Here is a 12,142-nt window from a genome sequence, read left to right as displayed (position 1 = left end):
GGTGAGACTGTGCTGATTAAAGGCTACCTTGATGTTTGCTGCTTAAAACTCCTCATCAGTAGTTCCTCACTGTTGAGGGGAGGTTTGAAAACTTCAGAGCATTCAGTGAGTGAATTCCTAAAAGGAAGAAATGCTCAGGTGGATCAGGAGAAGTGAAATTATGAGGTAACATCACTCAGAGCTGTGCACACAGGTTGTAGCTGCCAGTGTGAGTGAGTGAACATGCACACTGTTGTGTGGGCTTGCTTGTGTGAACAGGTTTAATTCAGGTGCTGCTGTCTGCAGAAGTTTCTGGACAGTTCTTAGTGGCCCTGTTTTCCTTCTCTGCCTGTTTGAGGAGATGTTTTAGTTGGTCAGTGCAGTTATGTGCAGTAAAAGCATTTTAAAAGTAGAAATTCAGTTTCAAAGCTGAGCTTATTGACATGCAAGCAGGCAGCTCTGAGAAGAGACTTCTGCAGGAGCACCCAGATCAGCACTGTGGGCTGAGCATAAGGGATGCAGGGAGGAGCTGAGGCAAAGCCCCAACATGTCAGACATTTATCTGCTCTCTCCTGTCTGAGCTGTGAGTTTGTTGTCCTCTGCCATCTCCAGTAACACATGGAGTGCAGCCAGACCTGATGGAAGTGCTGTGCTGCCCTGCCCATCCCTGCAGTACCAGTGTGCACCTCAGGATCTTGGCTCTGCAGCCCCAGGAGCAAGCTGCTGTTTTGTTTTACCCCTGGAGATTTGTTTTAAAGTTTGTTTTACCCCTGGAGATTTGTTTTGAAGTTTCTTTTACCCCTGGAGTGAGCACTGAGATGCAGAGTGAGTCTTGTGGCAGCCCCTCATGAGCACCTACAGTTTCTGCAGTATGAGCTGGGTCCTCAGGAGTGTCTAGAAGTGCAGAACCACAGCAGGAGCATTACTGTGCTGGAGTTTCATTTCAGAGTCAGATTGTGGTTTCATTTCTGAAGAATCTTTGTCATTTCTCAGTAGCTGGTTGGTTGGTTTTTTGTTTTTTGGGGTTTTTTTTTCCTTTTTGTTTATTCTTACCAAATACCCAAACTGTTTGGGTTCTGTGGATTACAGGTAGTGCAGAGGTGCTCAGTTTCTCAATGTTTCTGGCCTGGTAGAGCCAAAGAAATGGTGAAGGTGGTTCTTTTCACATCTGCAAACTTTTCTGAGATGGAAACTGCTCCTTCATCACCTAGTTAAAAAAACACCTTGATAATCTCTCTAAAATATCTGTTGAATCAAGTGTCTTATTGTCTCAGCTTTCAGTATGAATGGAGGACAGAGGAAAATAGGTGTGAGATGTTCCACAGTTGTGGTAAGATCACCTCCCTTAGCTCTGCTGCAAGCTCAGGAGCTGATCCTTCCACATGGTCCTTGCATAAAGTGAGTGAGGTGAGAACAGGGCAGAGGGGAACAGTGGTGCCAGAGGATCCTCCCTTGGCTCAAACTGAGCACATTTCTCTGTCCTTCCTTTTCTGCATCTACTATCTGCACAACTTCACCCAAAAATGAAGGCCCTCCACTGGGGAGACTGATATTTTAAAGATCCCCTTATGCAGTGATCGCCTAATTAATGAGGAGCGCCATAATTAGGCGCAACAGCATCTTATCTTTCAGAGATTCTAGTTTATTAACCAGATTTATGAAAAGTGGAATTGTAAGTCTGTTTCCTGCCACTGGTTCTTGTTCTTCACAGATTTTCTTTTAGCAGATTACAGCTTGCTAAACAAATCTTAAAGACATCACATATTGCCCAGTCTGCATTTTAACTTTAGCATAATAGAAACCTAATAATATCAATTAAAAATGTAATTGCTGATCCATTCTAAACCTCATGCTGGAGAATAGCTGTGTCTCATCCCTGGTGAGGAAGAAAATCTTTGCCCTGGCTCTGGTTTGGTGTTTGATAACACTGATCTCAGCTGAAGGGCCCCAGATTCCCTCACCTGTATTTGCTCCCAAATTTCCCAATCCTTAAAAACATCACATATTGACCAGTCTGAATTTTAACTTCAGCATAATAAAAACCTAATAATATCAATTAAATAATATCAATTATCACCTGTATTTGCTCCCAAATTTCCCAATCCTTAAAGACCTCACATATTGACCAGTCTGCATTTTAACGTTAGCATTATAAAAAACCTAATAATATCAATTAAAAACGTAATTCCTGATCCATTCTAAACCTCAGGCTGGAGAATAGCTGTGTCTCATGTCTGGAGATGAAGAAAATCTTTGCCCTGGCTCTGGTTTGGTGTTTGATAACACTGATCTCAGCTGAAGGGCCCCAGATTCCCTCACCTGCATTTGCTCCCAAATTTCCCAATCCTTAAAGACATCACATATTACCAGTCTGAATTGTAACTTTAGCATAATAAAAACCTAATAATATCAATTAAAAGTGTAATTCCTGATCCATTCTAAACCTCAGGCTGGAGAATGGTTGTGTCTCATCTCTGGAGATGAAGAAAACTTCTTTGCTGTGGTTTGGTGTTTGATAACACTGATCTCAGCTGAAGGGCCCCAGATTCCCTCACCTGTATTTGCTCCCAAATTTCCCAATCCTTTAAAGAACAGCATTATCTGCAGAGCTCTCTGTGAGGAGGGCCCTCCTCAATTTTGGATAAAATTATTCTCTATAAACCAGACCAAACCTGAATGACTGCAGACCCCTAACATTGCAGAGTCAGATTTAAAGCATCCATATGTCCTTTCTTTTAATGGCAAAAGTTAATTTAGGCAAATTCGGTGGCTTTTAGGAGCTGACCTCAGCCACAGCATCATTGGTACAGGGCTGACAGCCTTGGAAAAGTTCATCCCTTCCATGGTTTCTGCCACCTGGCATCAGTTAGGAAGTCCCCAGCTCTTGATCTTTTCTTGTCTAATCAACTTGTTTACTTTATCCTCAGACTGTTTTTCAGTGAGCTGTAGCTACTTCCTTTCAAGAATGAAATGCATACCCACATGAGAACAAAATGGCTTGAGGCTCAAGTGCTGTGACTGGATGAATTTCTGATGGGTAGAAGTTTGTAATTTGGGAGATTTTTTTTATTTTTTTTGTTTTTTGAACATGGCTTTTTCTTGTAGCTTGACTGTTCTTCCATCTCAGACTGCTGCTGTAGTTTTGCTGGGGTTTTTTGTAGTTTTTCCTCTGGTTTTTCTTCCATGGATCTCTGCAAAGCCTTTTTCTTCCAGTTATTGATGTTGACATGATAATCTGAAAGTATTTCAGAGTATCCTTAGATCACTCGGTTCAATGGGAGTCTTTTTAAAAATAATACAGAAATCTCCTCATCTTGCTGCCTCCAGAGCCTGGGGCTGGAGGAGACCTTTTTTTGGGAGTCCTCCCAGTAGAAATGAGAGGGAAATGTTGATGTGGGTTTAATTTGTGAGAGTCAGTGGTGTTTTACCCCCAGACTCCAGCGTGGGAGGGCTGACAGCATTGTTTGAGCAGTTGCATTTCATCTCTCAAGCCTAGAGATAAGTTCTGCTGCAGAGTTCAACAAGACTTTGGGCAGTTGCTGTTTAGCAAACGCTGAGGAATGAACTCTGAAAATGTCAGAAGGACTCAGTGTTGATCTGCAGAATGGTACAGGAAGTTCCATCAGGGGAACAGGCTGAACCAAGATCCCATTCTTGGAGAGCATCCCCAGCCCCTCAGCGGGTGCTGCAGAGTCACTGGGAGTGCCTGGGGATCTCTCTGCAAAATTAAACTCTCAGCAGGACATGGGAACTCCTGATTGATGCTTAAATCTTGGATTTGGATCCCAGTCTGCAGCTACAGACCAGCTCTAGAGTGGGGAGTGTTTTTCTGTCAGTCTGAGACACTGCACAAGGTGGGGACAAGCACTGTGGGATTAAATCAGCCTCTGTCTCAGCTGATACTGCACTGGAGATTTATGGCACAGATTTGGTTATGGGAAGAAGTACATCTGTGGTTTATTTTTTTTTTTTTAAGACAGATGTCTGTGATGTAACTGGAAGTGAAGCAAAACACATTGAAAAACAGTCTCTAATACTTTTTTTTTTTTTTCAGAAGTCTATTCATTAAACTTGTGTTATGTGAGCACTTGGTCTGGTATTTTGATTTGCTATATAAAGCCTGAGTTCAGTTCATGCCTTGATTTTTAAAATTCCTGTCTTTGGCCCATATTACATCATCTTTCCTCCTTGTCTCCCATGAAATATCTTGGGTCCTGATGCTTCAGCTAAATCCTCACTTTGAATAATGGATTTGCTCTTCAGTGAAAACAGTGACACACTTATCAGCCTTAGGAACTAATTCCAAAAAACATGACCAAGTCTTCCCTTAATTTGAGTGGCCATGCCATGTTCCAAGACCCATGAACTCAGTTTATTGGGCTAATTAAGTTGTGCAGTGGGAAGGAAAGGAAAACAACTTGATGTTTTAAAAAGCTGGAGGGAGATAAAAGGAGAAATGACCAGCTCAGCTGAGTTGTAGTGTTTAGTTTGAGTCCCTGAGGACCTCTGCAAATTTGTCCCAAGGAACAGAGATTAAAAGCTGTCTAGGGAGAGGTTTGTGAGTCTCCCCAGCCCTTAAAGTGCCAAGTAAATCCCTCCTGGTTCTCTGCTCATGGAGCTGAAGGTGAGGCATGACAGAACTGTGCCTGCTGCTGGCATTGATCCCACCCAGGGGCCTCTCCTGTGGCACCAGAGGGGTTTCAGCAGCAAAGTGCTGCTTGTCTCTGCTGTGGCCTGAGCAGGAGTGAGCCTCTCACCTCCTTGGAGTTCTTTCTGAGGGACTCACTGTGTGGGTGAGGAGAAACTTGGGTTGGGGTACCCTGAGCTTGTCTTCACCCAGATTTTGTCTGCTGCCTCTTTCTCTGGGGCAGAGGAATCAGCAGAGTGAAGCCAGGATGTTCATCCTCAACCCCAGAACCAGGCAGGGCATTTTTAAGGCTTTTCTTGGGGAAAGAGGAGGGTGTGAAATGTGTAAACAGAGCCTGACAAGAACCTGCTAGCTGCTGCCTCCCATGGATGGGCTCCAGCAAGGCTTCTTCAGAGTGGGGTGGCTTGGAGGGACTCAGTGGCACTGGGAAACATCTCTTAGGCTCCCCAAACAACTCATTTGCTAGATTTGATTCCCAAAGTGCTGGAGGGAAGTGGGGAACTCAGCTACCAGAAGTGTTCCTGGCTGGATTTTTAATTTCTGTCCTGGGGTGTCTCAGGTGTTTACAGAAATGCAGACAAGCTGGAAGTGGTTTTGTAGGCTTTACCTAAAATACTGCAAATGAGTCTGCTGACCTTTGGCAGAGAGGGACACTTGTGAATTCCCAGTATCCTGTTGAAATCAATTTTTGAGGAGGATGAGTGTGAGTTAAGTAGTCCAGCTCCTCCCTGCCTTCTTTCATTGGCTCAGGAAAATCCTGTGGTATTTTACTGGTGCCAAAGTGCCTTCAGCAGGAGGCCTGCCTGTGTCACACACCCTGGAACCACTTCTGTCCCACCTCTGATTTCCCCCCTGCATCCTTACCAGCAGAGATGAATGGGAAGATAGGGCAGGATGTGAATTTTCCAGTAAGAAACTGGAATTAGAGCTCCTTGGTAAACCAAAATATGTGAGTTAGCTCAGAAGGAGTGAGTTTGTGTTCTGTGTAATACCAAGGAATGTTAGGTTCTGCAATGGCTTCCTTTCCCTGCAGCTTGAGCAGCAATACTGACCCTTGTGGGAAGAATTGACCATTTACACCTTGGGTCTTGAGCCTGAAAAGGCACATCAGAGTCACAGAGAAGATTTTGTGTGTAAAGAGCAAGTGGAGGTAGCTCAGTGTCAGAGAGAGGGGTTTGGTGTGCCAAGGGGGGCTGACCTTGTGCCAGTGTCAGAGTTTGGTGTGCCAGGGAGAGCTGACCTTGGAAACAGCAGCTCAGGGCTGGCAGAAAGCTTCAGGATCTGTGATACAGGATCTGTGGTGCAGCTGGGGCTGTGGCAGAGTGGAGACTCAAACTGCTCAAGGTCATCTGTCGAGTTCTGCCTGAGCTGAACATCCTTCAGCTGCCTCTGCCTTGGCTTGTCCCTAAAACCTTCCTGCTGGCCAGCAGGCACTGGCTCTGCCTTGCTCTCAGTGCTGCTCAGCAAAGCTCTGACTGCATGAAAGCACCCAAGAATCCTTGGCTGATTTGTGGTTTTGCTCAGTTGTAGCTATTTCTGTATAAAAACAAGAGAAGCTTTCTGTTCCAGGGGAGATTCAGTATTACTCACCTCAGCTGGTTCACACAGGTTATTTCATGGGTTTAGGAATTGCTTGGCAAGGTGTGAACAAAAAAAATCTATTTATTATCTATTTAATCTTGTGATTACAAGTTTAAGTTTATTGAATTTATTACCATCTGCTTTTATTGCAGGTATGATAGTTTTAAGCCCAGCTTTCAATGAGTGACTTCTAAAAGCTTAATTGGTTAAAATTGAGCTTGATGAATGCAGATTTTTGTGTGCCGTCCAGGAGATGTGGTGAAAATGTCTTTGCATGCAATGTAACAAATGCCACACTGTTGTCCAAGCAAGTTTTGCCTGATATCCCAAATCTGTTTTTGACCAGATGCTGATAGCAGTCTAATTAACGTGCCATTAGTGAATACTAAAACAAGCTTGTTTTCTGTCTTCTTCCTCCCCCAGGACAAAATGTTTCACTTTTGGGTAAATACATTCTTCATAGGACTGGATGAAAATTCAGACAAAGTAGAAAATGGAAGTCTAGTTGCAGATCAGGAACTCGATGGTATTTTCAGTACAGAGCGCTCAGATAATGATAAGGAATATTTAATCCTTACATTAACAAAAAACGATCTAGACAAAGCAAATAAAGACAAAGCCAACAGATATTTCTCTCCAAACTTCAAGGTCAGTATATTTTATGTGTGAACAAAGCTGAAAAGCTGCATGATTTGTTTGTCTTGCCTTTGGAGGGACCATGAGAAACTGCTGTGTAGAAGCTGAGTTCATGTGTTGGTATTGCCATCACTTAGCAAAGCTTTGTGCTTTTATCTGCTTTTTGGGGAGCTGATGCATGTTGAGAAGCTGGGGTTGAAGTCTTCAGGTTGTTCCAGGTGTTTGTCAAAGCCATCAGAGGTTGGGAGAGCTGCTGACCGGGTGCCATCTTCCCTGCCTGAGCTGTGGGCCGGGCACACTGAGCTCCTGAGCTGTTTGCAGCTGTGCCTGTTCATGGGAAGCACAGGGGGACACAAGGATGATCTGGGGGCTGCAGCATCTCTCTGATGAGGAGAGGAGCTGGCCTGGTCAGTCTGGAGCAGGGAAGGCTGAGGGGGATCCCAACAATCCACATAGACATCTCCAGGGGCTGGCACAGGTGGTGCCAGTGACAGGATGAGGAGGAGGGGCCATACATCACAAGTTCCACCTCAACATGAGGAAGAACTTTGCATGGTCCTGGGGACATCAGGAAGGGCATGGCCAGCAGGTCAGGGAGTCTCCAGCCCCTCTGCCCTGCCCAGTGAGGCACATCTGGGGTGCTGTGTCCAGCTGTGGACTCAGCAGGGCAAGAAGGACAAGGAGCTGCTGGAGAGGGTCCAGAAGAGGCCACGGAGATGGTTTGGGGTCTGCAGCATCTCTCTGATGAGGAGAGGAGCTGGGCCTGGTCAGTCTGGAGCAGGGAAGGCTGAGGGGGATCCCATCAATCCACACAGACATCTCCAGGGGCTGGCAGAGGGGGTGCCAGGCTCTGTTTGTCACTGCTCCAGTGACAGGGTGAGGAGCAAAGGCCATAAATTAAACACAAATTCCACCTCAACACGAGGAAGAACTTCTTCCCATGAGTGTGCAGAGCCCTGGAGCAGCTGCCTGGGCAGGGTGTGGAGTCTGCCTCTCTGGATTCATCCCAAGCTCACCTGGAGGTGCTCCTGTGCCTGGGCAGGGGCTTGGACTGGATCATCTGCAGAGGTCTCTGCAAGCCCAGCTGTGATTCTGGGAATGCCTTACTTACCCTGGCACTTTAGCTCTGGGGAGTATGAGCCATTGCCAGCAGTGTTTTAAACATTAAAAGGCATTTGTAAGAATTGCAGCATTTTCTGACTTCCTCATAAAACATCAGCCAGAGCTCGTTTGAACGTAATGGTCACAGCTGCTTGGAGTATTGCTTGGGTCAGATTTCCCACACAAGAGTCACCCATTAGAGAAGGTTTTGTTCATTGCTGTGCTCTCTTGCTGCAATCTCTGGTGCTCTGGGAGGTGGGGAAGGCAGGAGGGTGTGCTGGGCTGTCCTGCTGCTGCAGCTCAGGAGCACCTGAGCACTCAGCCAGACACAATTCCTGCAGCTGGGCTGGAAAACCCTGCTGCTTTGCCAGGGGTGGAATTGAGAGGCTGGCAGACCTCTCTCTGGGGAGAGGAGCAGGGGTGTGACTCAGGGTAGCCAGGACCTGTGCTGTTAAAAATTGCTCAGTTAAATCCGGGTTCCCTTTTTAAATGTTGTTTTTTCCTTCCCCAGGTGAAGCTATTTTTCACAAAAACAGTAGAAGAGCCATCAAATCCAGAGGCTAGCAGTTCAACTTCTGTAACACCAGATGTTAGTGACAATGAACCTGATCATTATAGATACTCTGACACCACTGACTCTGATCCAGAGAATGAACCTTTTGATGAAGATCAGCATACGCAGATTACAAAAGTCTGAATATTTTTTTTATCAGAGATAAAAAAGAACCATACAAAAACAAAAAAACATGAAGACAGACAAACTTGAATAAACTGAAAAAAAAAAAAGGACCTTTCTAAATGGCAAAAGGACATAGTGTCAGATTACCAGTTATAGGAACAATTCTTTCCTGACCAATCTTGTTTTGCCCTACAAATCTACAGGGTTTGACACTTGTCCAGTCGGGGGGGTTAAAGAAAGGTTACGTAGCTCTTATGTATATACCTTTTTGTGTCAAAGGACATTAAAACTTCAATTAGGAACTATAAACATGGCACTTTCCCATTTTATTCCAGTTTTATAAAAGTGGAGACAGACCTAATGTGTATGCGTAGGAATTTTTCCTTTTGTGTTCTGTCACCAAACGAAGTTTCAAAAACCGAAAAGGAAAAAAAAAAAATATTTACAGGTTCACATCCTGCCCCTTTTTTTGCACTTGTGTGGCAACAGAAAAGTCTGCAGTTGGCTAAGAGATGTTTCTAGAAGGTTTTTCCTACATTCTAATGCATGTTTTTTGGATGGGGGCTGGAAGGTGATGCTCGGAAGGGAGCGTGGCCTGTGCACCGTGTCCGGCTGTTCCATGCACCTTTCCTCAGCATGCTGCCCTGATTCATCCGGGACAATGGGTGAGGAGTCGCCGCTGTCACTGCTTGTTGTTTGTGCATTTTTCATTTTTTTTAAGTGTAATGGTGCTAGAAAAGGCAGCTAGAGAGAGTGATTCTGTCTAGGGGTACAGGAATGAACCTTCACGACACCCACGAGACCCGCGCTATGAAGGGAGACAAGGAATTGGGGTCACGAGAAACAAAACAAACAAACAAAAAAACAGCAAAAGGAAACACAGCAACAATGACTTAACCATACAAATGTGGAGGCTATCAACTAAAGTAAGAGCTTGAAACAAAATGGTTACAAAATTAGACAATGATTTATTGGGATCTTTTTCTGAATTGTAATGGCTGCTCCATCTCCTGTGTAATCAAGGCCAGTGCTAAAAGTCAGATGCTCTTAGTGCAAAAACATCAGTCAACATCTTACATTTATATTAGTAGTTTTTCAATCATATTCCTGCTGTGAATACTTCATGTGCTGCCTTGCAAGCTTTATTTTTTTTCCCCTCTCATGAATATAAAAAGATTTTGTAATGGTGCACAGGAAATGTCATTGGAGATTCTCCAGGTTAGTGTTTGTTTGGAAGATTTCTGATGCATTTATTCAATCAAACCTCTGTCAGCCGTTCCACCCCTTTGACCTTACACATTCTATTACAATGAGTTTTGCAGTTTTGCACACTTTTTTTTTTTTTTTAAGAGAAAAAAAAAGTCATTAACTGTTAGGGAATTTTACTTGAATACTCATTACCTGCAATGTTTAAAAAACGGACATTACACGCCAGAGACAGGAAACCAGTGTTGCAGTAAATTCTCAACGCTGTAAATAAAGATTAAAAAGCAGAACTTGTCCCAAATACATTACTGTCAAAAACAACCCCTCTCAACCCACCCAACAAATAGTTTTTCTAAGCCAAGTGGCAGTGTTGGATTATTTGTTCCTAGGGTAGGGCTCAAAGCTGGCTTCTGGTGGATGATTGGGTGGCTCAGGAGTCCAGCTGCTGGCACATCCAGATGTGAATGGGCCATGAACAGCTGACCCCAAATTGATGCTTTTTTTAGGGTGTAGTACACACATTCCCCTGCTTAATTAACTTCTTGGTGCTGACATGGAAGTTCATGAGCTGTGTTCTCAGCCAGAATTCTGAATGGGATCTGTCAGAGCCCTGCACAGCAGCATTAATGGTTGGAATTTGAACCACACAAGGCAGGACTTCCACTAATTGCAATTGGTAAACCGAGGTGTAAAGGGCTTTTAAAGAAATTTTTTTTTTTCTTACCTGGTTTCCGTTGGTCAATTCTGCTCCTCAGATTCATGATTCAAACTTGTAACAAAGCTGGTAATAGGTTCTGGCTTACAGGTTTAGACTTTAATGGATCAAGGTTCAGTGCTCATTGTGACGAGCAGGAGATGGTTTTCCCTTGGGAACAGGAATTTTAACTCTTTCCCTTCCAATCGTGTTTTCACCCTGTCTGGTTTATAACAGTTGAAAGTTGTGCTTAAATCAAGCCAAGTGCTCTGCTTGGGTAGAGTTGGGATCTGGGCAGTGCTGCGTGTCCCGCTTTGGATAATCAGGATTGGATGGTGCAGCTCCAGTCGGTGACGCCGGATCGGGAATCAGGACGCAAGGATGGGCTTTTGCACTGTTCTTTTTCCTTTGGAATGTGAAGGTTGGAATGAGGGTTTTTGGGTTTTTTTTTGTTTTTAGGTTTTTTTGTAATGTTTCGACGTCTTTGAGAAGCCTTGCTTACATTTTATGGTGTAGTCATTGGAAATGGAAAAATGGCATTATATATATATATATTATATATATAAATATATATTATACATACTCTCCTATACTTTATTTCAGTTACCACCCCCATAGAAGTTGACAAGAATTGCTATGACTGAAAGGTTTTTGAGTCCTTACTAAAACTTTATTTATGACAGTATTCATAATTAGCTTGAGCTGCATTCTGTAGGTAATCTTTCCTTGAGTTTCCAGACTGTAGGCTTCAGCCTGTTGGGATGTGCAAGAGCTTACATGTCTGAAACTACTTGAAGGCATCACTTTGGTAAGAGCTTAACTGTAAAGGCCCTGAAGCATCCCCTGGGCTTGGGCAGCCCCAGTGGAAATCTTTGCCACAGCTCCTCCAGGGCAGCTGTGCAAAATCAGCCTCCAGATTCCTCCCCGGGGCACACATTGTAAACTGAAGTGGAGTTTACATGCAGCATCGAAATTAACTCTCCAAATTCAAAACAAAACAAACAAAACAAAAACCACCTTGAAATAATCCAAAAAGAGGATGCTGGTGTGCAAGTTCCATGTTTAGTGCTGGCAAATGTGTGCAATATGTTAACGATGCCTGTGGTTGCCACGAAGTGCCTCGTTTACCTTCTCAATACTGTTGGAAAGTGTCGTGCATGCAGATGGATGGGGTGGGACTGTGCACTAAAAGGGGCTCCAACTGCAGCGTTCTGGCAGAGCTGCCTTTCTCTGCCACTTCAAATTTTCCAGTCTGTTTTCATATAGCATATATATATATAGATACTAAAAGAAAAAAAAAAAAATCAGTCTGTTAAGCAGCCTTACTCTGATTCAGCCTCTTCAAATACTATTGTGCTGTGCAACAGTGGCTCTGTGTGTAACTGAGAATACACAAAAACCAAGTATGACATGTACAGGATAATGCCTCATACAAATCAGATGTCCGTTTGTTATTGTGTTTAACAACCCTTTATCTCTTAGTGTTAAAACTCCACTTAAAACTGATTAAAGTCTCATTCTTGTCACTGTGTGGGTGTTTTATTGCAGTGCTCTGAGCTTGGCAAGCAGCTGAGACGTTGTAAAGCTGTGGAATTTGGAGCCAGGGGTGCTTCTTGTG

General features: G+C 44.0%; 1 protein-coding gene across 1 annotated transcript in view; it reads left to right on the top strand.

The window, feature by feature from the left end:
• The window catches only part of PTEN (phosphatase and tensin homolog), a 50,833-nt gene extending 39,296 nt beyond the window's left edge, over window positions 1-11,537 (top strand). Inside the window, exons 8-9 of the mRNA XM_054288394.1 lie at window positions 6,632-6,856; window positions 8,457-11,537. Coding sequence (XP_054144369.1) covers window positions 6,632-6,856; window positions 8,457-8,642 — 411 coding nt within the window. The 3' untranslated portion in view covers window positions 8,643-11,537. The remainder of the gene's footprint in view (window positions 1-6,631; window positions 6,857-8,456) is intronic.
• Window positions 11,538-12,142: the final 605 nt, after the last annotated feature.

The sequence above is a fragment of the Melozone crissalis genome, unplaced genomic scaffold (genome assembly GCF_028551555.1).
Source record: "Melozone crissalis strain CALT ecotype California unplaced genomic scaffold, PUWL_Pcris_2 ptg000062l_1, whole genome shotgun sequence".
Lineage (NCBI taxonomy): Eukaryota > Metazoa > Chordata > Aves > Passeriformes > Passerellidae > Melozone > Melozone crissalis.
This window is presented reverse-complemented; position numbering and strand designations above follow the sequence as displayed.